Here is a 25,671-nt window from a genome sequence, read left to right on the forward strand (position 1 = left end):
AGGTGCATTTTTGGCAGCTCACCCAGTGTGTTCCATCACATTTTACAGAGGTGAATCACCAAAGTCCACCCACCAATCTGGTTTTACCCCTCTGGCTTTGGTGCCTCCAGCTCCAACACTGAGCACTCCAACTCGTGAGCTTGACTCCAGCAACTGAAGCACATTAAGAGTTCCCTGTGACTGAGGACAATTTCCAGGGTTTGTCTCAGTTGCACCATCATTTATGTGGTTTCAGTGGGCTTTGCATTAATCCCTTCTTAAGCTGGTTTGCACTGTGGGAATTAAATTTAAACTGCTACCTTTAGTGATGGCTGAAAGTAGAAACACCACAGACTGTCACATCTACTTTTCTGCAGTTCTTTGCACTTCTGGGACCTTCCTAATTGCCAAAAGAGTTTGTTTGGGAGCTTGGTCTCCTTTTACTTGTCCTCTGGCTTGCATGGATGTCTGATCAGCTGACTTCTGTTTGAATTCTCTGGTTAATTCACCTCCCTTGTCTATCTGCAGCTGGTTTTTACTGACATTGGGGGTGTCTTTCTAAACTTCCCACCATGTGGCAACAGATTTTCTCAGCAGGACACTTGGATATGTCATTAATGTCAGTGGAGTTTGTCTTGGCATGAATCTTTACAGCAGCCAGTGTATTCTTCTGGCTCAGCATTTAGCATGGTCTGGTTTGTGTTTCAGCTGGGTGACAACTCTGAGAACTCCTTCTGGGGTTTTTCAAAGGAAGGAGGAGCTCAGATGGCTCCTGAAATTCCCCACACAGCCTCAACTCTTGGTGTTTCTTACAGGCTTTATATCCCTTCATTGCAGGCAATGGCAGGTGTCTGCTGAGCTGCACTCCCCTGACAGGCTCTGACTGTGAGGGCTGACATGAGGAGAGTGTGAGAGGCATGGAAATAAAGCCCAGAGCTGCCTTTTTCTGTGCCACATTATGACAGTGCACTCCCCAGACCTCCAGTGTGCTCCTGCTTGTACCATTCAGCTCTCAGGCTGGAGAGAGCTGCAGGTTGCTCTGTGTTAGCAGAGATTAGTGGGGAACATGGCAAGTGTGTGTGATAAAGCCAAACCAGTGCATTTCCCTGGCTGGCAGAGTTTAATGACACTGAGAATTAAGTCTTTTGTGAAGTGATCTGTTGTTACCTGCCCTGATTGCTCTCTAGCAGGGCTTTCTTCTTCCAGGAATTGACACCAGCACGTATTCCCTGTGTAGCTTTCACTAAGGTAAAGGCAGGAGGCTTGGGAGATATTGCAAGGCAGAGGCAGGCACTGGACCATTTAGGCTTTCTAGAAAGTGGACTGAGACAGGACTAATCAAGAAAGTAAAAATAAGGAAATTAAGGTGCAAATAAAGAATGCACAGGGGTTTGGAGCTGGGGAATTACAACAGTGAGATGGCAAAGAGGGGCAGTGAAGAAGCTGATGTGCAATAGGACAGACTCAATAGTAGGTGTGTGCAACCAGGAGGTTGGGATGTACCTCAGAGGTGTAAGGAGAGAGGAGAGGCTGAACAAGAGCAGGAAAGAGTGAGGATGCTGCTGTGAGCCCATCAGTGCAATTGGCTCTGAAGCAGCAATGGTGAAAGGCTCACAGGAGAAGATTGAGCAGCTGTTGGGGAAAATGGAGTGAGTGCAGAGGGTTGGGACTGGTCCTTGTCTGAAACTACCCAGCAGCTCAGGAACATCCCTCCAGGGGTCTCACATTCAGAGCTGCCTTCTGCTCGGAGAGAGCACTCAAGGTGATGAGACTGTGTGAAATCTTGTGATCCCCTTGGGTTTCCAGCTGATGGAGACTCTTTAACCTCCCTGTTTCTTCTGTGACAGGTGGCCGTGAAAAACAACATTGATGTCTTTTACTTCAGCTGCCTCATTCCTCTCAATGTGCTCTTTGTCGAGGATGGCAAAATGGGTGAGTGCTTTTAGGTCTGTGGTCATGTTCCTTCAGCCAGGCTGTGCTGGCACTGCCCAGCTGGGTGCAGTTGTCTCATGGCTGGGATCTGTGTGTGCTTGGCCATGACCTTCATGCCAGTGCCTGAACTGATCTGGCTTGGTGGCTGCCCTTGTTGTCCTCCAGACTCTGAGAGCTGCCAGAACCTGCATCTTCTGCTCCTCTCTGCCAGACAAGGGGTGGATCTGTTTTCTTCAAGGCTGATTTTTTGGTTGTTTGCTTTGATTTGGGGTTTTTTGAGGGTCTGATTCACTTAAATGGGTCTAAGACTTGCCCCCATACCACTTTCACTGTAATTTATGTTTTCCTAGTCACATTTATTAAATTTTTGTTTGAATTGGCTGGGGAGTTGCTTGAAAAGCAGCTTTCACTAACATGATCCTAAATGTGTGGATCTTGCTCCTTCTTGTCAAATCCTGCCTGTTCTTGGCTTGTAAACAGCTCACGTGTTAAAGACTGTCTCTGTTTTGGGAGGGCCAAAATCCATCAAAGCTTTGCTGCTTTTACAGAAAGACTGAGGTTGTTATAGGAGCAAATACTGGATCTGTCCACAGCAGGGCAAAAAGTGACCCAAAGCTCTTTTGTGTGTCTACCTTGAAACATTCTGTGGTGCATTAATTAATGCTGTGGTGCTCTGAGGATCCCACAGTGCTGATGGTCTTTCTCCTTTCCAGAGCGCCAGGTCTTCCTTGCAACATGGAAGGATATTCCAAATGAAAATGAGCTTCAGTTCCAGATTAAAGACTGTCACCTGAATGCTGGTGAGTAGCTTAATTCACCTTTGATGTGTGGGCACTAAATATCACCTTATTAATACCACCTTGTTAAAATAACCTTATGGTTAATGAATAGATGGCAATTGCACTTTTGAACAGAGCAGCCTTGACTTATGAACAGAACCACCTGGCATCCCAGGGCTTGTTTCAGTCAAAAGCTTTAGCTGGGTCCCCATAAAAGCACATCTAAAATCCCAGATATTTGATTCTACTGATCTGTTTCTTCCTTTCATTCTGGGCCTTGTATTGTTGTTTTCTCTTTTATACTTTGCTTCCCTGCAAAGCTGCTCTTTAAATAGAGCTGAATACGGTGTTGGGGCTGTTCAGCAACCCTGTCCTGCTGCTGTGAGTCCTGCACAGGGTGTTCCAGCCCTGACTTTAACCTACTGTACCATCCTGGGCCAGTCACTTCACCTTCTGGCAGCTCCTTTCTTCCTTCTCTTGGGGAAGAATAACCCTACATAGACTCTAAGGTGTTATGATATCTGTGGAGGACCATGTGAGCAGAGCTTTGCTCTGCTGTTGTTAGCTGAGATATTGATGCCTTTTGATCAAACTTGGTCCCATTCAGTCTGTTTAGCCACCTAGTTGCTTCTGTGAGCATCCTACTTGTACATATGACCTTAACTGCTGCTGAAGGATGGCAGAGTGTAAGAGAGTGGAATGGGGCCAGTGTAGCAGCTTTGCTCCTGTTCAGAAGGTTCTGGACAGGAGCCAGGTGATTCTTCCAAAAGCTGCTGTGTTTCACAGATGAAGGAAGTGTCCCTATTGATTACCAACCCTGTAACCTTTTTGTTCTCTCTTGTCTGCTATTACACAATGAACACCCTCGTGCTTCAATTGCAGACAGAAGCCATGGGTCTCTTTGTACTCGTAATTATTACTATTTTGGAATATAAAAGATGGAGCACACAAGAGAAGGAAAAAAATAGCAGCTGTTGGACCTTATGACTTGATTTCACTGTGGGGTTTCAAATGAGAACAACCTCTGTGCCTCCCCCAGCCCTCCCTCTGCTCCCAGCTGAGCTTGGCATCGCCTCTCCCCCTGCACTGCAGAGCTGCTGCTGGTGGTGCCTTCTGGCCTGGCCATGTCCTGGCTGCATCTAGGGCTTGTTATCTGCAATCAGAAATGCTGGAAGCTTCTCCTGTTTGGTGTTGGCTAGCAGAGGATGTGGGCTGGGAAGGAGAGTGAGCAGGGAGCATGGCTGGGAAGATGAGCCCTGGAGATCCTGCAGCCTGGCCTGTCCCCCTCCTCCCTCCAGAAGAAAATGTTATAAAACATGGAGTGACAGAATGCTCCCCATTCCAGGAGGGTCTGCCTGTCCAGGCCTCCCTGAGCTGGGGACACTCAGAGCAGAATGTGTTCCCAGCTGGCAGGGAGAGGCTGGGAATGCCGGGTGGTTTCTCGGCAGTGGGATCTGCAGCCACTGCCAGGCTGGGGCGGGCAGAGCCGTGGCCAGAGAGCCTCTTCCTCCGGGTGTGATCCATCCCCCGGGATGCTCGGGGGTGGGCAGGAGCTGCCAGCCTGCTTGGCTTGTGTACGGCAGAAAGTGGGTCATGGCTCACAAACACATTCCAAACACTTCCATCCGCCGAGGGTTCTGTTCCCGGATTTCCGCTGCCGGCACCTCCTCCCTCTTGCAACTCTGCCGGCCTTGACCACCTGGGCTTGGGCACAGAGCAGGCCAGGAGCTTGCAGGAGGGAAAGCCAGGGAAATCTTGTGTGCTTGGCTTAGTCCCTTGGATTTTACTTACCCTGACTCAGTCTGTTCACCTTAATTTGCACCTAAGCAATACCCTCCTCTCATTCAGACCATCCTAAGAGCATCAAGCCTTGCCTGTCTGAGGATCAGCCAGATCCCAAAACCCGTGGAGGGCTGGGCTTCCACCATCCTCAGGGACAGAGGCTGCTCACGGCATGGAAAGCTGATGCTCTCCATGGCAAAGGCAGAGTAAGCTGGATGAGCTCTGACAACAGTTGAATCCATCTTGGTACTAGTTTACTGCAGGGCAAGGTTGTGTCTGGCCTGTGCCACAATAGAGTGATAATGTTTCAAGATTCACAGTCTTGATCGTTTAAATCTAGTGAAAATCATAGAAAGAACACCTCCTTTCTTCCAAGAAGAGCAACTCTGGGTGTAAAACCTTTAGAAACTTGGTCCTTGCAGAGGAAAGATTGGTCCATGTTCCAGAGGCTGTCCTGTAGGAGATGCCCAAGTGGAATAAAGCTCTCGATTCGGGATTTCAGTGCTCCTGTTGTTCACTCATGACACACCACCACGTGCAGCCCATGTCAGTGCACAGAATAAGCTGTGCAATGCCTAAAACCCTCTGCAGATCTCAGCAGCTCCTCACCAAACCTGAGGAGAGGCTGTGTTTGTGCAACCCTTCAGCACAGGGAAGGGCGTGTGAGCACCGCTGGCTCCACAGAGGTGTGAGTCGTTCTCCCTCCTCACATCCTCTCAGAGCAGTAATTCATGCCCAGGAGCAGTTAATTCATGCCAAGCCTGGGCCCACCCACTGGGTGGCGAGCTCTGGGACTCACCATGCCATTCATGCTTTGGTCTCACCCATTCCAGCCCCGTGATGTGAATTCAGCTGTGAGCTAAAAATACCTCTGCTCCCAGCTGGTGTGCCCTGAAGCAGCTCCAGCAGCCACTTGGAGCCACTCACTGCAGCAGGATTTGGATGGAGCAGAGGGTGCTGAGCTGGGCTGCTGGGCAGGGGCTGTTTGCTCTCCTGAGTGTTCCCATCTGCACTGTTTCTGCACCATGTGAGAAGTGGGGCTGAAGAAGAGGAGGCTCAGAGGTGACCTCAGCACTGTCTGGAACTGCCTGAAGGGAAGTTCTGGCCAGGTGGGGGTTGGTCTCTTCTCCCAGGCACTCAGCAATAGGACAAGGGGGCACGATGGGCTCAAGCTCTGCCAGGGGAAATTGAAGTTGGAGATCAGGAAAAAATTCTTTGCAGAGAGAGTGCTCAGGCATTGGAATGGGCTGCCCAGAGAGGGGGTGGATTCCCCATCCCTGGAGGTTTTTCAACTGAGCTTGGCCGTGGCACTGAGTGCCATGATCTGGTAAAGGGTCTGGAGCTGGACCAAGGGTTGGGCTTGATGATCTTGGAGGTCTTTTCCAGATTCTATGATTCTGTGTGGACACTCAGGATGCTGCTGTTCTTCAGTGAAGAAACTGAAATTTTAATTTCTTTCTCTCTAAACCAAACTGAGACAGGCTTGGAACAGGGATTTTTGAGGGGCTGGGATTTTTATCTGACAGAAAAAGCAGCTTGTGAGTCTCTTGTGCATCCAGAGCTGTCTGTCACTGCGCAACAGTCAACTTACAGCACCTCCTGTGCAAACTGCAGACTTTTCCTCAGGTTATTGCTTCTCTTCCCTCAAATAAAAAGGAGATAAACACAGTCAGCCAGTGGAGGTGCTTCTGTGGGAGTCTGTGCTCCCAGGCCTTTCTTTGCAGGTGAAAGACCCATCCTGTGCCCACAAGACAAACTAAACAGGATTAATTCATGCTTTGATGGCTTGAACAGGGGTGGCAGAAAAAGCTCCTGCCCCTGGCAGCTCACCCCAAAACAGTGCACAGAACAAGCAGAAAATCTTGGCTGCTGCAGGAAGCCCAGAGCACAGCAAGCTGAAGCCAAGGATAAGGTCCAGGCTGTGGGATGAGGAGCAGGGATCCTTAAGTGGTCAGAGTTTTTTACTCTAATCCTTGTCTCCAGCATCTTAGTTTCCAAAATAAGCAAATCCTGGACCTTTGAAGGTATTCCTGCTGTTGCCAGTGACTCAGTGAGGGATGGGTGCTTAATTCTGGGTTTGGGGCTCTGGTTCCCAGAGGTGAGGGCTGGGACTGGCCTGAGGCTGTTCTGAGGGCTGGAGCTCTGTCATGGGGCCAAGGTGTTCTCAGGATGTGCTGCACATCTTAAATTCATTAGAGCTGTTTTATCCATCTGCCTCTTAGGAAGAGGCTGGGATAGTTCCATAAAGAAAACCTCATTCAGAAATGATGGAAACACAAGGTCATGGTTATAGCCCAGCATTCTTACCTTTTATTAATCCAGTGCTAAATTAATTGATTGGGGGGATGTTAATGAAAATACAAGACTATAATGCATGAAAATAGTTTCCTAGTCTCTTATAGCTCTGATAATCTGGGTACTGTTGGTGTAATATAGACCAGTTCAGGCTTCCCCTCTAACTGAGTCTGCACTAAATCTCAATTTGACTTGTTTACTCTGTTTTTTCAGTATGTAAGTTTGACTGTATTTTAAAGGATGGCTACATTAAGATATGCAAATTAGGTTAGCTAAATATTTTTCTTTTTTTAAAATTCTGCTTCCCCAAACCCACAGAGTGAAAGAGGACAAGCTGACTTGCATATGAAGATTGAGTGCCATTAAATGGGAGGCAATTACTTACTGTGCTGTTCAGCAGTTGTAGGAGTTTTTGTTTTACTTGCTTATTACTTGTCCACAATTTGGTGTGAAACAGCAGCTTTTGTGTCTGGAGTTGAAAGTGGCTTTATTGGTATGCAGTGGTCACTTTGTTTTTCTCCCCTGAGTAATTTGCTAATGCCAGAACAAAGAGAAATTGGATTTTTTGATAAAATAACCTGGGGGACAATCATACACAAGCTTCCCTGGTATGTTGGGTTTTTCCTGTGTGTGCAAATCTTGTACCTGATAGTTTAATGAAGTACAGCACTAGTGCATATTGCATGTCTTGAAAATGAATGTACTGTCTTAATATTGCCCAAAGTGCCTCCCCACAGCATCAGAGTCTGCGCTTGGTGCTTGAATGCAGCTCTTGGCTGGATGCTCAGAACCATTCAGGTGGGGCTGGAAATGGCATGGGGGATGTTCTCAGCTACCACAGCATAAAATACAGTCATTAAATTTTACTTTTGGATATCTAATGTGTGTTGCAGAATGCCACCAAGTTCAGGCAAGGTATATTGTCGGTGTTGTCTCTGAGTTGTGCATGTCCTTTGTGAATACCCCGGGGTTGCCAGTTGGTCATCTTGGCTGTTTGAGTTCAGAAGTGAAGTTCTTAGGCTGATGGATGGAATATTTAAGCATGTCCTTTGCTTTAGCCATAAGGAAAGTGCTGTTAAAAAGCACTGGATCCCACTGCAGGGGAGGAGACGTTGTCCTGCTGTTCTCCTGTGTGTGCCTCTGTTTCTATTTAGTTGTTGGACTGAGGCAAAGAATGCTGTTTAGAAAGAAAAAGAAAGAAACCAAAAAACCCACCCTGAAAGATGGGCTGATGTCAGAAGTCTCCCTGGCCTTGGTGGTGGGCAGATCTCCCTTGTGTCCTTACACTGTGCTTCAAGAAGGTTGTGAGAACAAGCCTTGAGCCAAGAGAAAAAACCTTGTGGGAAGTTGCTGCACAAGGTCAGGTGTGGACTGTGCCAAAGGCCTCTGGTTTGCAGAGTCACCAGAGCCCAGAGTCACTCAGCCCTCCTCCTGCCTCTCTGGGGCCCTGGTGGGTGCTGTGCTCTGGCTGTGCTCAGCTCTCTGCTCCCAGCAAGATCTGCCTGGGTTTATTATTTTTTTAAAGGCAGTGCTGTCACATGGCATTAGCGGTCCTGCCTTCAGCCAGGCACAGCCTGGCACTGTTGCTTAGCAACTCTGATGATCTCCAAAATCCAAATTCCTGATACTCCACAGCACAGGAGGGGTGGGAGCTGCTACCTGGAGGGAGAGGGGATCAGCTCTGCCCAGTCCCCAGCTCTGTGCTGGGAATGGGAGCAGGAGGAGCTGGGCAGGCCAAGCACCAGCTCCAGCCTGCTCACATTGCTCAGGGTGTCTGGCTGAGGCAGGGCATGTTTTGGTTGGGCTTTTTGCTTTCTTCAGAGGGTAACTGAGGTCAGACAGGGAAGCAGAAAACAGGCTTTCCTAGGAGTTGCCCTTACTCACTTTCCCTCCCTGTTACCCCTTACAAGGATGCTCCTGCTTGGAAATCTGCCCCTCAGCAGAGACTGTGGATGTTTAAATTGCAAGAGGAGCCATCACAGGAAGGTTTTGGAATAAGAGCTGCTGCTCTGCAGCCCCATCTCACCTGCTGTGCTCTCAGAAAACATCTCCCCTCCTCTGCCATCACACCTGGGATGGGGTAGCAGCCTCACAGCTGCCAAAATTGCAGCTTCTCACTTGCAGCTGTGCTGCCAGTCCTGCACCCCTGCTCCCCAGGGAATGCCCTTGCTCTGACAGCATCCCCCAGCAGAGGGGAGACTGCTGTGGCAGTGGAATGGTTGCTGGAGAAAATCCTTGCCAGTAGTTCCACCTTCAGGATACACACCCAGAGGGGGTAAGGTTTAACCACAGCCTGTTAAAATTGGGCAAACAAAATCCCAGTGTCCCTCTCAGACAAGGATGTGCCCTCTGAGCTGGTCCTTGTGCTGGACACTGTGCCTTCACAAAGCCCTGGAGGCTGCTCTTGCTGGCTGGGGGCATGAGGAGAGGGGAATTTGGGCTCCATTCCCGGTGGGTGATGCCTCTCCCAGCCACACTCTGTGTGGGGACTGCTCTGCATTGCCTATTTCCCCAGTCTGGATGAGTTTGTTGTGTAGAGGAGGAGTATGGGTGGGAGGAGGAGACAGGGAATGAGGGGTTTTAAGCAAAAGATCTCATTAGTTACTTATATCTGCCAGTTTCCATAGTAACTGGGGAAGAGAGGAAACCTAAATCTGAGTGTGTCTGGGTAGCTGGATGCCTGAACTGTCCTCGACCTGCATGTGGCTGCTCTGAAGGCTGGGGAGCAAAGGGGTTCAGTGAGGGGCCCAGGCTGCCTGTGGAGCTGCTGCACTGCTCTGGTTATCAGCCCTGCCCTGGGGAGAGACAGTGTCTGCATCAGGATATGGATCTCTGGGGCTCTTTTCTTTGCTCCTTCCACCATTCCCTGGTGCATGAGCAGACTCTGCTGTCCCCTCTCTAGTCCCCCCACATGACAGCACAGACTTGTGTCCTTTCTCAAATCTGGAGCTGGTGAATCTCAGTGTTTGTGGGTGCAGAGATGATTTAGAGCTGCACAGTCACTTGGGCTGCTTCTTTGCTGCTCTGCTGCTCCCTGTGCTCCTTGAGGTGTGTCCGACATTTCCAGTCTCTGGCCTTTCAGAGGTTGAAGGCTGTTTCTTTCCCTTGTTTTTTGTCAAAAATGCCCACCCTGCTGATAATGGCCCAGCATAGACAATGTGTTCCATTTGCCCCAGCAGGGAGTTAAGTTTCCCCTGGTGGGCACCAGGAATGAGAATTTGACAATGATGCTTATCAGGTGTGGTGTCTTCCTCCCTGAGCCTTCCTCCCAAAGTCGGGGTATGCCCCTTTGCTGGCATTCAAAGACTGAGGTTTGCTCTGCTCTGTGTTGAGAAAAGACATCCAGAGGTTGCTGGTTTCAGTCTTTGTGTTCTGCATATTTGCCTCTGTTCTGGTTTCCTTAAAAGGTCCTGTAGAAATAATGTGTGTCCTGATGTCATCCATACAGATCTGCAGGTGAAGTCACACAAGGTCTGTGAGGGCTGAGGTCAGGCTCTGTGCTAAAGCTGTGTCACATCCCCATGCTGTCTAGAGACATGTCTGTGGGCTTTTACCCTTTTAAGCAATTCCTTTAAAATAAAGGAAGGAATTTTTACTGCCTTGTAGGACATTCATTTGGCCAGAAGTGTCTGCGTGTGAGGGAAGGAGGAGGGAGTTGTCAGGGTTGGGACAAGACCTCAGAACCTGGGCCAGCCTGGGGCTGTGATCTTTGTTCTTCTCCACCCTCCTGTTCTGACTTTTGGCTGCCTCCAGGTTAGCCTGCCTGCAGCTGATTGGGGTTATGGATAAAACGGAGTGTTCTTGCCCTCTGAGCTGCCTCAATATTCTCACCTTGATAAAGGCAGTAAGTCCTGAATGGCCCAGAGCAGTTAGTGAAAACCTTATAAAATGGGCAAATACTTAACAAGGGATCACAGCCTGAAAGAAATGAGGGGGGTCCATGAGGCAAATCAGGATTTTTTCTCCTTATGTCATGTCTGCTGCTGTCCCCAGGGAAGAAGTCAGCATTTCCTTGTGCACTTGAATCCTGGGAATGCTCCTCTGGGCTCTCCTGTCTCCTCAGATGATGAATCTGAATTAACAGATGTGTTTTTTCCTTCCTTCTCTCTGAAGACACTGTCTCCAGCAAACTGCAGAACAACAATGTCTACACCATTGCCAAGAGGAATGTGGAGGGCCAGGACATGCTCTACCAGTCTCTGAAACTCACCAATGGCATCTGGATCTTGGCTGAGCTTCGCATTCAGCCGGGGAACCCCAACTACACGGTGAGGTGTCGGACCATGGAGGGCACGTGGGGCAGGCTGGGATCCTGCTCACCCACCTCACATGCAGAGCAGCTTCCCCTTGCTCTGCCTAACTTGTTTTGGGAGAGACCCTGCTAATCTGACTGGGGGTTAGGAACACCCTCTGACCTGAGGAAAAAAATGAGAAACAACAGAATTACACTGCTGTTTAACCAGGGAGCTGGCACAGTGCCTGCTCAGCCACGAGCAGTTACTTGCCAAGGTTACCCAGAGATAAAGCCAAGAGATGTTAGTGAGAAAGCATTGCCAGGATGCCCTTCCACCTCTCAGACAGGGGGTGATTTATGCCCCTCAGCAGGGACTGGCTGTCTGGATGGCAGAGGCTCTTTGGCCTTGTGCTGCATCAGCCTGGGGCTGTTGGGAAGGTGCTCCCTGTCCTGCCTCGTGCACCCCTGCAGCTCTTCTTTGACTCTGCTCCCTTCTGAGGACCTGTGTGTCTGAGTGTCCTGGTATTAGAGGATTTATCTCCCATTGGAAGCTGTGCCAGGAGCTTCCAGAAAAAAACGCCTGGTCTGGGGACCTGCAGGGTGAAAGCGAGTGTTGGAAGGTGATTTAAAGTGTTTACACAAGGATTGATGCTGCAAGCCTGGTCTCAGCCTGATCTTTGCTTTAGAGAGGGGTGACAGCCAAGTTTGTGTCCGTCAGGACTGAGCAGCAGATCAGCACAAGCCCTTGGGTTTAGTGCTGTGATTTGCAGCAGGTCTCTTGTCTCAGTTTGGGGCCATGTCCTCTTCCTTCACAGCTGCTGGGGCCCCTGCATTTGGTAAAGAATTTGGGAACCCCACAGTGGGAGTTTGCATTTGTGTGCCTCCTCCTGCTTTTGCAGCAAGCTCTGTAGAGGCAGTTTGGGGTTGGTGATGAAGGAAGCAGTACCTGGGAGGAATATTCTGTGTGACTGTGTCTGTAACGACCTGAAAGGAAGTTCTGGCCAGGTGGGGGTTGGTCTCTTCTCCCAGGCACTCAGCAATAGGACAAGGGGGCACGATGGGCTCAAGCTCTGCCAGGGGAAATTGAAACTGGAGATCAGAAAAAAAATCTTTGCAGAGAGAGTGCTCAGGGATTGGAATGGGCTGCCCAGAGGGAGGGTGGATTCCCCATCCTGGAGGTTTTTCAACTGAGCTTGGCCATGGCACTGAGTGCCATGATCTGGTAAAGGGACTGGAGTTGGACCAGGGGTTGGACTTGATGATCTCAGAGGTCTTTTCCAGCCCAATTGATTCTATGATTCTATTATTGATTCTATGACTGTTGCCATCATGTCCATGTCTGTGCAGCCCATGCTGTTGGTCAGACCTCTCTGGTTGCCTTGAGGATGTGCTGGAAAGCTCCTGCCTCCCTTTGCAGCACCACTAACCTCTGCTCTCCTCTCCACAGCTCTCCCTGAAATGCCGAGCTCCAGAAGTGTCCCAGTACATCTACCAGGCCTACGATGCCATCTTGAAAAACTAACAGGAGATCAGCCTGTGCCTCACCCTGCAGAAGGAGGGGGGAAAAAGGGGTCCCCAAGTCCTCCTTCACCGCTAGCGCGGGGAAAAGCACTCGTAAGGGGAAGCAGCTGTATTCATGTGTAGGATTGCAGTCAAAGGCACTGATTAACAAGGTAGCAATTAGTATCCACGTGCTAACGATGATAGGGAACAAACCCCTTTGGTATTTTTAGCATCTATGGAGTTTGTAACCACTGCTTCGACTACTCCCGTGTCCCCCTCGCTCATCCGTTCTCGTGGGCTTCTCCATTTTGTGCCAATGTTCAGTGTTTTCTAAATAGCTTTAGGTGTAGTTTGGATTTTGTAAAATTCCACTCATTGGGAGAAAAAAACCCACCAACAAAACCCACACGTCCGCTCATTAAAACAAGGCAAAAGTGTCAAAAACATAACACTGCACTTCATTTTATATATTTATACATTTTTTTTTAGTTTTTCTATTGTAATTGGCTTAAAGGAAAGGTGATTCCAAGGAAGTATTGGGAGCCCTGCAGGGACCTCGGGCTCTAGCAGGGTGAGCACAGCCTCGGGGAACCAGGAACAGAGCCATCCCTTCTGTCTAAGGAGGCAGGTGGAGCCCTAAAGAGGGGTTTTTATACACTTGGGCTGGCAGCCTCGGCTCTGCTTTGATGGTGTTTTCACTCCAGCCATCTCCCTGGCTCATTAGCTGCTGATTTGAGGAGTGAGGCTGCTTTTGCGTGGGGAGGAGCTGCAGTCCTAGATTGGTAACAGGACAGCAGTGGATGAAATGAAGGAACCCAGCCTGTTCTTAGAGCAAAAGGCTCGTGCCAGAGCTCCAGGTGTGGTCTCTGCATCCTCACCCCTCTGCAGCCCCTCTTTTCCTGTTCTTTCCGTGCCTGCTGTGGCTGAACTGCCCTCTCAGCCACCCCCTGAGCTGTGCCCCCTTCACCTGAGGCTGTGCTGGCCCTGGCAATCCCTGAGGCTCACGGTGCCCCCAGCTGTGGCAGTGCCACTTCCCTGACGGGGCTGTGGGTGCCAGCTGTGCCCTGGTGGAGAGGAGCCACTGCTGGCAGTGTCCTGGGGTGCCAGGGGAGCAGAGAGGCTCTCCCTGTTCCCCATGCTGTCCCCAAAAGCCAGGCTGTGGCGTGATGGGAGATGGTTTGGGCTCTGAGGTGTTCTCTCCCTGCCTGCCTGAGCAGATCAGGGAGCATTTCTCCCATTTGCAGCTCAGCTCTTTGTGCCCAGAGGCACAGTGACAAGGGCCAGCCAGGTTCCTGCTCTCAGGCCCTGCCCAGAGCAGCTCCATGGCCTGTCCCCTCTTTTCTGATCTGTCCCTAGGGCAGGACTGCTTCCCTTCCTGTCCATGACTGTGGACTCACCCCTTTGCAACCACTAAGTGCTGCAGCAACAGCAGTGAAAGCAAAGCCTCTTGCATGTCCCTGCTCCATCCATAGCTTGACCTGCTTAATCCAAGCCCTTCTCCAGAACAGCTTTGCCCTCCCCAGCATGCTTGGACACCATCTCCTCCCCTCCTAACAAAGCTTTTGCGTGTAGCAACCCCCATGTTGTCCTTTTAGATGCCACTTTCAAAGTCAGTAAGTGTTTTACGGTGGGAGATCGTTCATCAGGGCTTTGGCACTGTCTGCAGCCAAGAAACCAGTGCTGGGAAAAGGTCACAGTGCTCTGGGAGAGACTCCAGCAGGGCCCAGGAGCTGCAGGACCTGAGGAGAGTGGTGTCCCTGTGTAGTAACCCCTGTGTCCTGGCTGGGGAAGAAGTGGGGCAGAGCTGGAGCAACCCAGCCCTTGAGCATGTGCTGGGAGGTGATTTGCTCCAAGCCCTGCGGGTACACTGCAAAAATCATTAACAGAGCAATTAAGGAAGCACCAGTGGCACTGAGTGCGATGCTGTGTCGGGGCAGGGAGGAGAGTAGCTTTGATGTGGGGAGGGGATGCTGAGCACCCCTTTCCCTTGCCGGATTTCTTCCCAGCAGGGCAGAGCCGGGGTCCCAGTTGGTTCTCCCCTCCCCTCCTGCTGCTCTGCCCCTGCTCACTCCGGTGTTGGCCGCGTCGTTGTGTTGCTCTTCAGGCTTGCCCTCCGTGTCAATAAACACATTTCCACGATGCTGTGGCTGCGTGTGGCTCTGTGGGGCTGGGGAGAGGAGCTGCTTCCCCTCACGGTGGCTGTGCCCAAGGGGAGCAGTAGGACTGGAGGCTGGATTTGATGGGAAGGAGACTGTTGGCTCACCAGGAGCCTTTTGTCTTCTTTTTCCACCCCAGATTGGGGGCTTGCAGGGTGAGGAGGCAGCAAGTATCCTCAGTCTGTGCTGCTCTCTCCTCTCAAAGGACAGCAGGGACAGTCTCAGACGAGGAGCAGAAGGTGGATGTACTCAGTTAGCCCTTTTGGGCCCCCAGGTGGGCTGTGACCTGTTTTCCCTGCGGTGAAACAATAAAATCCTGGGTTGGTGATGCATTTGGATCAGTTTGCACTGGTGCTGTTGTTTTCCAGAGGGCTTTGCCATCACTGGCCCTGTCTCAGGCAGAGTGGGTTGGGCTGCAAAAGAACTGCCCTGGGCCAGAGTCGAGCTCAGGCAGCCCCACACTCAGTCCTCAAAGTGGGCAGAAATGCAACAAAAGAAGTAGCAGGTTTGGGAGGGATTGCTCTGGAGCAGAGCAACTCTTTCCCTCACCCCTGCCCAGCCTTGGCTTCACAGCACTTGAAGATTTGGGAATTAGCACCCTCTGTGAAGGGCAGATACCTTATCAACCCCTTTGCTCTGCACTGGGATGTTTTCATGTTAGAAGTAGGTGTATGAGCTTAGTAACAACAGTGACAGGCTGGTTTGGGTCACTCATCTTGTTGTTGTGTCCCTTCATGCATCCCTGGTGTGCCTGGGATGGGATCAGCATTCCCCACTGTGGGTCACCTCCTGCCATGGTGCTGGTGATGAGCCTGGAGCAGGATTTGGCCTAACAGGAACAGAAGCTGCTGTGAGATGCTCAGGGCTCTGCCCTGCCAGCTGCTGACCCCCTCATGTCCCGTGGCACAGGGAAAGGTTTCTCTCTCCCTCCCTGTTCTGCCAGGGGCTCCTCATGGAGAAATGGGTCTTTCCTGATGCTCTGGTCGTGCAGCCACACTCATGACATGTAAACAGGGATACACCAGCCCCAGGCTGTGCTGTACCTTGGGAGCTGGGATTGCTTCATTAGCACTGTCAGCCCCTGGTGCTGCGAGCTCAGGGGACACGGGTGGTGCTCCCCTGAGTTCCCAGGGGTGGATTGTTCCCAGGGACGGGAAGCTCCCATTGCTCCTGGCTGCTCTGGCTGCAGCTGGGGCCAGCCCCACGGTGCTGGGTGGGCTTCCCGAAACCCCTGCTGGTCCTGTACACATCCTACCTCATCCCAGTGCATCTGCTAAGGGCCACCACCAGGTGACAACAGGTCCCTGAGCCCATGATGAGGTGTGGAAGAGGCAGGGACTCAAGTGATGGTTTTAGAGACTGTGGCTGAGGCGGGGGCTGACTGCAGCCCCCCGAGCCATCAGCTCTGCCTGTCCCCTGCTGCCACCTGCGTGCCAGGATACGAGAGCTCTTGAATGGATGATTTTAGGTTTGCATCAGAGTCCTGTCGCTGAGGCTGGGATAAACCTCCCAGCCAGTGGGAACGTGCCGGGATCCAGCCCCACTCCCCTCCCCCCTCCCTCGTATATTAAGTTTCACACATAAAACTGCAACTGAAGAGCATCTTAGAGGGAACTGCTAAAAATAGCCCCGAGGCTGGAGCCTGAATTGTGCAGGAGAGTCGTGTGCAGCCTGATCCCTTCCCTCTCCCGAAAACATTCCACAGCTCAGGACTGCTTTATGGCGATGCAGGGATGGGGAGCAGCATCTAGGGCTGATAACATCCCGAGGGACACATAAATATTGCCCTAGCTGCGAGCATCAGGCAGCTCTGCAGGGAAATAACCCCCGGATCTCTGCAAGCCCGGGTGTAATGATGGGACACGGCAAAGGGGCTGTGACCCCCATTGCCTGGCGCTGATCCCAGCCTTGGGGCAGGGTGGCAGAAAAGCTGTTGTGCGTTTTGTCAGCTGCCCTTGTCCCTCCCCACACCGCCGTGGGGCTGTGTCTGCCGTCCCTTTGTCCCCCGGGAAGGATATGGCATTGTTTGCACTTGCACCCCCTCCTCACCCCGGACAGGAGCCCCCGGAGATGGTTTTTTTCCCAGCCAAAGGTGCTGACGAGGCTAAAGGGAGAGCCCGGCCGAGCCGTGCCCGGTGTTTGTGCTCAGCCAAGCCCGAGCGATCACAGCCAGACCCACAGAGACTCCCCGGTGCTCGCTGGTGTCACGGGGACCTGGAACAGGGTTTGGGGGCCGCTTGCAGGAGCAGAGACGTGCAGGGAGCCCATCAGCAGCGCGTCCCGGGGGTCTGGACCGCACTCCTGGAGGTGTGACCAGCCTCTTCCCCTCCGTCCAGCACGCAGGTAAACGCTCCGTGCAGGGTGACCCAGAAATGTCCCTCCCTCGATGGGATCTGGCACTGCCCTGGGCTGAGTCCCCCCCGGTGCCAGCGGGCACAGAGAACCCCCCAGGGGTTGGCACAGCAAGGAGTTGAAATGATGTGCCCAAGAGCACAGCGACCAGCGGCACCAGAGGAGGGAAAGACTCCCTGGGAGGGGTTCTACCCTCCCACCCCGAAGGAGTCTGGTCTGGGGGGCTCGTAGGGGTGGGCATGAGAGCGCAGATGCCACTGGGCACCGGGGAGGGAAGAGGTGATGGCGCTGCACCCAGCACACTGCAGGGGGGACATGGGAGGGTCTTTTCCCATCGGCACCTCCCCAGAGCCCCGGGAGAAGCCGGTGTCCCTCCTGGGTTCCTGCGGTTCGCACTGGGCATTCCCAGCCTCCTTGTCCGGGCACTGCCTCCTTCCCTGCCTGACCACTGCCTGTATCCCTCCCCGGGCATCCCCTGCATCCCTGCCTGGGCTGAGCCTTCTGCCCACCCCGACCGCTGCCTGCATCACTCCCGGGCATCCCTGCCTGCATCCCTGCCTGAGCTCTGCCTGCCTCCTTGCCTCCATCGCTCCCCGGGCACCCCCGCCATCCCCCCGGGCGCTGCCTCCGTCCCCGCCCGGGCACCGCCTGCCCCCGCGCCGTGCCCCGGCCGGGCCCCCCGCTCCCCGCCGCCGCCCCCCGGTGTCTCCGCGCCGGGCGGGGGCCGGGCCGGGCCGGGGCTCTGCAGCGGGGCCGCCCGCCCCGCGCCGGGCTCGCCGCATGGCTCCTCCGCCCGCCGGGGCGCCGCCGGCCCGGGCCAGCGCTGCGAGGTACGGGGGTGCGCTGGGAACGGGGAACGGAGAATGGGAGGGGGGCAAACTTACCGCTGGGCAGAGCCGAGGGTGGGGGCGGGATGGGGGAACCGGGGGGTCCCCAGCGAAAGTTGAGCGCCGGTGCTCCCCGCTCCCCTCCGCCCCGCCGGCCCGGAGGATGCGGGTGTCCCCCCGCAGGTGCCCCCCGCCCGCCCCCAGCCCCAGCACCCGCCAGGGGTGCCGCACTGCCCACCGAGGCCACAGCATCCCCGGGAGGGTCGGGGCGGGATGCGGGGTGTGCGGGATGTGGGATGCGGGTGCTGGGTGTGGGATGCTGCCGGTCAGGGCTTGCTCCTCCGAGCGCCTCCGGCGCCGCGGGGTGCGCAAGGTCGCACCGGGAACCGGAGCACATTCCAGGGAGCTCCTTGCGAGCTCCCACCCGGCCCTGCAGCCCCCTGAGCCCGGCCTGGTGCTGAGAGCCCGGGGCTTCCGGCTGGTCCTGCTCCACTACCCCATCGTGGGGTCCCCCAGCGGGTCCCCCCACTGCACCTCAGTTTCCCATAGTGACTGTTCCTGGAGCCAGGGCCCTCAGGTCAGCCTCTGATGTTCTGGGGACAAGCTCGCCTGCTGGGGGCTGTGAGTGGTCCCTGTGGGCCAGCACAGAGAGAAACAGGGTTTTGGGGTGACACAGTAAGGCTCAGCCTATGTCCCTATTCCAGGGAGCCCTGTGGGCACCGGGTATCCAGTTGTGTTGCTCCATCACCCTCCAGCCCTGCAGAGGAGCTGGGGAAGCTGCTGTGAGGAGGGAGGGTTTATGGGGACAGGGTTGTCCCTGCAGCAGAGTGGCCCCCCGGGACTTGCAATGACAGTGCTGTCTGCTGGTGGAGAAAGGCCCCATCAGGGTTGGGCATGAGGGCTCCTGCACCTCCTGTTTCTCTGCATTTGACATGAAAACACTCCTGCTACCGGGGCTGGAGGCAGCCAGGGCCCCTGGGAACAGTCCAGCAGCACAGGGTGACAGGGACCCCAGTCCTGCTGCGAGGACAGTGAGGATGGTGTGAGCCATGGCCCAGCCTGGGGGACCCCAGGAAGCCCAACCACTCCAGCACCCAGCAGTGGGAACCTCTGTGCCCAGGCTCTCCCTGGGGCAAATGATTCCTATGAAACAGGCAAAACAGGGTGTTTGAACCTGACACTTTCTGCCAGCTCAGGTGCTTTTGCCCTGTGCTCCAGGGATGGTTTTCAGGGTCCAGAGCATCACAAATTGGTCAAAACATCCACACTTTGGCATAAAGCACAAGCTGCTTCCTGGCGATGAGAGTCAGCAAAGTTGGGACTAATCCCCTCATCCTTGCTGCTCCCATCCCACTGCCTGTGGGTGTTTGGCTTCCTCAGACCCAGCTCCCACATCCCCATGTGTGAGTTACCACCCTGTGTCTCCCCACACGTGTGGCTCTGCCTCAGGGCCCCTCTGACCCCAGCACGTGCCAGCAGCTCGTGGGCTCACCCTGGCAGCTGGCTCCGAAATTACTCTCCATCAAGTTAATTGCCAAACTGCTCAAAGCCTGAAATTAAACGTTAAAACTGTCGCTCCAGACACAGAGCAATCTCCCCCCGCCCCAGCTAAAGGAAATTCCGGCTGCCCAAGTGGAGGGACGATGGATTCCCCATCCTGGGGCAGCACTGGGAAGGAGTAGCTGCTGACAGTCCCCCCAAGTGATACAGAACAAGTCTCCAGCACAGCCTGGGACCTGCTGCTGCTGGGCTGAGCACACCCTGAGTGACACACACAGACCCTTCCCTGGAAGTTTCTTTGCTGTGCTACTGAAAGGGCTGAATGTGCCTGTGAGAACCTTCCTGGGATAAAGCTCAGTCGCATTCTGGCTCTCTGTGGCTGTGTGGGGTAGTGTAGCAATGCATTCTACACTCTCAGGGTGGAAAGCTCCAAAAGGGACCCTGATGTCCCACAGTGCCAAGGCCTCCATTGCCCAGCCCTGGGGCTCCTCAAGGACAGATATAACTCTTTTCCACAGGCTTGAAATAACATGCCCTGAAGCAACAACAGTGGGATGCCAGGGTGTCGCTAAGATCTGACCAGCTTCTCCTTGGCCTTGCAGTGACGGGCTGTCCCAGAGGGGAAATGCATCCTGAATGGGGCTGAGGCCCCTGCACGGGAATATGCAGCCTCGGCACCGCGGAGGCAGCACCAGGGCAGCGGCCGGCGCGCGGCGGAATGGTGGCAACGTTCAAGATCGCCGTGCTGGGAGCCCAGGGCGTGGGCAAGAGTGCCATAGTCCGGCAGTTCCTCTACAACGAGTTCAGCGAGGTCTGCGTGCCCACCACGGCGCGCCGCGTCTACCTGCCCGCCGTCGTCATGAACGGCCACGTGCACGACCTGCAGATCATGGACTTTCCCCCCATCACCGCCTTCCCTGTCAACACCCTGCAGGTAGGGGTGCTCCCGAGGGGCCCTCCACCTTAGGGGGGTCTCTGGTGACCTCCCTGGGGTTTTGTTGTATGACTCTGCAGGGTTCCAGTTCCTCCTCCTCCAAAGATGCTTCTCCTGCTATGTCAGGGTTTGGTTGCTAAAAGCTGGTGCAAGGGATCGTGTCCTCATGGGTAGTGTCTGAGCAGGTCCAGGATAAAGTGTGTTTAAAGTCTGATGACAGCAAATGCGAGAGAGGTGATGTCCCACTCCAAGGAGAGTGGCTCTGACACTGCCCACAGCCGTAGCCAGCCGAGTGGTGGATCTTGAAGCACTGGGATCCAGTTCCATGGCTGTCAGAGAAAATGCCAGAGTATTTGTGTGAAAACCAGGGGTTCCTGGAGAGCCAGACCTCTGATACACCCACTGTCCAAGACACACAGAATGGTGCTGCTTGTCCCCTCCTGGCAGTGACTGTCACCCCCTTGGCATTGCCTGGGCTCCTTCTTGGAGTGCTGAACCCATCGGCTCCTCCTCACCCCCCAGTGCTCTCAGGTGCTTCCAGAGCAGTCCCAAAAGGCAGTGTGGGGCTGGAAAGTGCTGACCATTTCACGGGGAGTTAATAGGGGAAAAAAGGGAATTTTAAGCTCATGCCCCCTCCTGGGGACACAGGTTGTATCAGTGCCATTTGGAAAGTAGCTGGAGGCGCCCAGCCATGGCTGCAGTGACTCCAGAGGGCAATGCCACCAGTGGGGCCACCTCAGTTAATCACAGTGTTCCTGTGCCCAACAGGGACAGGGTTACAGGGGCCATGTAGTGCTCCAAGAGTCCTCGTGCCATCGGGCAGGAGGTGAAATGAGTGCTCCAGGGGACAGGAGCAGGTTTAAAAATTAATTGGTGAGTGCAGGGAATGGAAGGTCAGCACGAGAGAGAGAGCCCGAAATAGCAAAGGGTAATTTATTGACACGGCAGCCGATGGTAACACAGTCGATTAACTCCCTGCCTTGCTGCTCTCAAGAGGAGGTGGCTGGTGGGAACAGATGGAGGTTTCCAGGGAGAAGAGGGTGCTCAGATGGATGGTCCCAAGGGGAAAGGAGAGGACCATGGTGGAGGATTCGCTTCTACCTGCTGGGAAACATCACTGGACTCTGCTCCACGTCCAGGAGGAGCATCCCTGCAGTGACACCCTGGGAGAGGAGCAGGAGCCAGTGGCTCTCTGGCATCCTGCTCCCGCAGTGCAACCCTTCTGCAGCTCAAGCAACCCGGGGAACCTGCACTGCGCGAGGAGAACCATCCTGACATCACAGCCCCGGAGCGAGCTGAAATAGCTGCGATTTGTGAATCTCCCGGGTGCATCAGGACTCGGAGTAACCCGAGACGCTGCTGCTCCACCCTGTGTCTCTGAGACAGGATCTTCCCAGCACCTCCTCCCCTCTGTGGACAGAGAGGGGCTGTGTCACTCCCAGCTCCTTCCCGTGCTGCCGTCTGCGATGGAGACCAACCTGCACTCCAAAACTGCCCTTTTCCCAGTTCCATTCAGTCTTAGGTCTTCTCGTTTTACTCATTCCCATGATAAACTGAGGAAGGGCTGATTGATGGTTCTGAAAGGGTTTACTCAGGGAGAAATGATGCCTTTCCTCCTTGGAGCATCTTCCTCCTTTCCAGAGGCACTGGGGAGAGTTTGCAGTGCTGCCTGTACAGGCTGCCATTGCTGGTCCCGCTACTGGGCTGGGAGAGTGGCTGGAAGGGAGGGAGATTTTCACTCTTACAGCAAGGGAAAAAATCCTGTTGTTCCCAGAAACCAAAAGTTTCATAACAGCATGTATTTCTTAAAACTCCAAATTTTGGCCATGGAGAGGCCACCCCTGCCTGTGTCTGCCCTTGATTCTGATCTTGCTCTCACAGACCCAATTCCTGAGCTGCCACTGCCCTTCTCCTGTTCCCATGTCACCTCCAAACAGACCTGCTCTCACCCTCCTGCTCTCACCCACAGAACTGCTGGTCCATCACCTTCAGATCCACGGGGATGGGCTCAGCATCCTCCTCACCTGCCCTCCCCCAAAACTGGGGTGCACCACTAATTAGCACACCTAATTAGCAGCTCTGGAGGATGAAGCTTTCACATCCTGGGCAGGGGGCTGCACTTGGCCCTGCTCCCAGCTCACCACTGCATGTTAGGCAGGCTGTAATCCTCACCCAAGAGAGGAATTGAGGCTGACAAATCTTGTTACCTCTCCTCTGGATGAACAAGAGGGATAAGGGATCTCTGGAGATGGGGGGGTGGCTGTGGGGGCAGGTGCAGCTGTTTCAGGGATGATTGCAGAGCAGAGATGAGATGGGTAGTGGGTATCAGGGCTGCAGAGGATGCTGCCTGCTGGCATAGCAGCCTCTTGGACATGCCCATCCCCAGAGCAGTGTGGGGCATCCCCTGGGCATGGCAGAGGGGCTGAGCCTGGATTGATCCCTCTCTGCACTTGCAGGAGTGGGCGGACGTGTGTTGCAGGGGGCTCCGGAGTGTCCATGCCTACATCCTGGTCTATGACATCTGTTGCTTTGACAGCTTCGAGTACATCAAAACCATCCGCCAGCAGATCCTGGAAACAAGGTAGGGACCACTTTGCTGGATGATGTACCCTGTCCTGCAGCTCTCAGCAAAGCAGTAATGACTGTCCCCGCACTCCCCGGCTCTTGGCATCAGAGATGAGATGTTAGACTGGGACAAAACACCTTTGCAGGGCTGGGAGCCCAACAGCAAAATCAAAGTTGGGACCAGGAGAAGGAGCAGGATCCTGGTGCCCTGTGGGGAGGGGCAGCCACTCCTGGGAGAGAAGCTGGTGGTGGCACAGGGAGTGGATGGTCACAGAGAGGGACAAGAGAATGGGATAAGGGGAGGTGCATCCCTCTCAGCAAGCCAAAACCAGGAACCACTTTGAGATGCGTTGAGCTCTGTAGGCTGGTTGGGTGTCATGCTGTGCCCCATCCCCTCCTGTCCTCCCTCACCACCCGCCCTCCACAGGGTCATCGGCACTTCGGAGACGCCCATCATCATCGTGGGCAACAAGCGGGACCTGCAGCGGGGCCGGGTGATCCCGCGCTGGAACGTCTCCAACCTGGTGAAGAAGACGTGGAAGTGCGGCTACATCGAGTGCTCGGCCAAGTACAACTGGCACATCCTGCTGCTCTTCAGCGAGCTCCTCAAGAGCGTGGGCTGCGCCCGCTGCAAGCACGTCCACACCACCATCCGCTTCCAGGGCGCCCTCCGCAGGAACCGCTGCACCATCATGTGAGAGCCCCTGCCCTGACGGACCCCCGGCCGTGCCCCCGGGGCTGCCCTTCCCCGGGGACCGCGGCTCCCCAGCGGGCACTGCAAGTCTCCGCTCTCCATGGGGGTGATGCTGGGCTGGAGGCACCTCGGGGGTTGCTTCCCTGCGGTGACATTGGGGACAGTGCACCTTGAGCAGGATGATGCGGGGGACAGAGGCAGGTTGGAGCAGGTGGGTGGCTGGACTGCCTGGGGGTCGTGAGGGGTGAGGGAGGTCCTTAAAAATCCCCAAGCCCTCCCAGAGCCTCCAGCGCTTGAGGCCAAAGCTGTCCCAGGGGGTTTTGTACATGGCACTGGAGGGTGGAGGAGATGCCTCAGAGGGTGCTCAGATTTTGGCTATCAGGTCCATCCTTGCCAGCTGCTGCTCTGGCAGCACAGGGGCAATGCTTGCTGCTGCTGCTGCCATCGCCTGCCTCTGGAAAGGAATTATCCAGCACCTGTATCCTCATGTGCTGGGGGTGGTGGCTCCATCTCTGGGCCACAGGGAGACAGGACTCCTGTTTTCCTCCCTGCAGAGCTGGGGTTTCTCCCCCTGGAGGACAGAACAGCCTCCAGTAAGAGGCCAGGTGACACGGGATCTCTTTTGGCTCAGTTGGGTCAGATTTCCAGGTGGAATTTCCAGGTGGGATTTCCAGATGAAAGCACGAAAGGCAGGGGGTGGTGGAAACAAAGCTCCCACCCTCCCCCTGACACCCCCAGGGTGCCGGGGGCTGCCTTCCCAGGGTTCCCAGTCCGCCTCTGTCCCAGCACAGCCCGGGAAGGCTCCTCCTCCCCACCAGCCTGTCGAACACCAAATAATCTCGGAACGCTCCTTGCCGGGCAGGTCACCCCTCCGCTACCTCTGGTCCCGGGCTCAGCCAGCGCCGGCTCTGCACGGCTTCGCCCCAGCCCCCGGCGTGTCCCGGGCAGGTGGGCAGCGCCCTGTGCCCCCGCACCCACCGGCCGTGCCGCGGGGTCCGACCGCGCCGGCTTTTCCCAAGGTGATCCCTGGGAAGGCAGACTCAGAAGCAATAGGGAGCTGGAGTTGCATTTCCTCTTGCATTCCTGCCTTTTTTTTCTTCCCCTCTCTGTGTATTCCCTAATAGGAAAGCAAGCCCCTCATTTAATTTTTTTTATTATTTTTTTAATCTTTCAGTGTGTTTTCCCACCAGATTTGCAGCTCGCCGGCAACGCCCTCCTGCAGGGCCAGGTGGCAAAGGGCAGCCCCTGTTAGGAATTGGTGATGGGGCAGTGAGGGGTGAGCAAGAGGCCCAGGGGGTCCTGGTTTCTCCTTGGCTGCTCCCTGTGGGGCACAGGGAAATACCATCCTGACCTCCTGGGGCAGGATCTGTGGTTGGTCCATCCTCCAGCAAAGCCATCTCTGTGATTGCTGGTGTAACAAGGAGGTGCAGCTGCTCAGTGCTGCCCTGGGCAGTAAAGCAGAAGGACACCAGTCCCTCTTCCCCCCCAGCAGCATCACTGTGCTCTTGGAAACACTTCCTATGAAAGGCAGGTCCAGCTGAGCTCCAACACAGGCCATCCCACCCCCCTGTCCCTCTGCCAGGGCTGGGGAGTCACCCTGCTCCCTCCCTGCTTGGGGAGCCAAACCCTTCCCTCCAAAAAAAGAAAAGAAAGAAAGAAAAAATAAAGGAAAAAAAAAGAGAAAAGGCGATGGGAGGACATGATTCCATCTCAGCCAGGAAGGGCAATGACACTTATCACCATCCCTCGCCTTCATGGCAAATCCAGCTTCCCCATCCGACCTCATCCCATCAGGATTTATTAACTTATTGATCTCTGGCCAGCTTTAGCCCTCCAAATTGTTTGAGAAGGAAATTCCTTGGTAAATGCTGATAATAAAGCATTTATAAAGTGCTCTGACATATCAACGACTAAACCAATACATTGTTTGTTATAGCCCTGTAGCCTGCAGTTTATAGCACAATTAGTTACAGGTTTTTATAGCATCTATTTAGTATTTTGGAAAAAAAAAGGTTATAAATATAATTGTTATATTCTATTGTACTTTGTAGACAGAGGAAGTTATATTAGTAATAATAACTCTCACTGCTTCGTCAGCATTTCCCAGCTCCCAGGAAAATGAGGGCTACAAAGAGCCAC

General features: G+C 54.1%; 2 protein-coding genes across 3 annotated transcripts in view; both read left to right on the plus strand.

Annotated features, from left to right (window-relative positions):
- The window catches only part of AP2B1 (adaptor related protein complex 2 subunit beta 1), an 81,782-nt gene extending 67,139 nt beyond the window's left edge, over positions 1-14,643 (plus strand). For both annotated transcript variants that reach the window (XM_071574750.1, XM_071574751.1), the window contains 4 exons: positions 1,827-1,911; positions 2,625-2,711; positions 10,881-11,035; positions 12,449-14,643. In XM_071574750.1, the coding sequence (XP_071430851.1) occupies positions 1,827-1,911; positions 2,625-2,711; positions 10,881-11,035; positions 12,449-12,523 (402 nt within the window). In that variant the 3' untranslated portion in view covers positions 12,524-14,643. The remainder of the gene's footprint in view (positions 1-1,826; positions 1,912-2,624; positions 2,712-10,880; positions 11,036-12,448) is intronic.
- A 2,728-nt stretch (positions 14,644-17,371) lies between these two features.
- Positions 17,372-23,781, plus strand: RASL10B (RAS like family 10 member B). Its single transcript, XM_071574951.1, has 4 exons — positions 17,372-17,842; positions 19,942-20,273; positions 22,730-22,854; positions 23,266-23,781. Exons 2-4 carry the CDS (start codon positions 20,058-20,060, stop codon positions 23,534-23,536), a joined length of 612 nt encoding a protein of 203 aa, XP_071431052.1. The 5' UTR covers positions 17,372-17,842; positions 19,942-20,057; the 3' UTR covers positions 23,537-23,781.
- The last annotated feature ends 1,890 nt before the right edge of the window (positions 23,782-25,671 follow it).

This window comes from Pithys albifrons, chromosome 21 (assembly GCF_047495875.1).
Source record: "Pithys albifrons albifrons isolate INPA30051 chromosome 21, PitAlb_v1, whole genome shotgun sequence".
In the NCBI taxonomy this organism is placed as follows: Eukaryota; Metazoa; Chordata; class Aves; order Passeriformes; family Thamnophilidae; genus Pithys; species Pithys albifrons.

Bases quoted from the DNA above. Each gene is read 5' to 3' on its own strand.
- RASL10B (XM_071574951.1), top strand. From the start codon at position 20,058: ATGGTGGCAACGTTCAAGATCGCCGTGCTGGGAGCCCAGGGCGTGGGC. The intron at 20,274-22,729 runs GTAGGGGTGCTC...CTGCACTTGCAG, and splicing joins TCCCTGTCAACACCCTGCAG to GAGTGGGCGGACGTGTGTTG. The intron at 22,855-23,265 runs GTAGGGACCACT...CGCCCTCCACAG, and splicing joins CAGCAGATCCTGGAAACAAG to GGTCATCGGCACTTCGGAGA.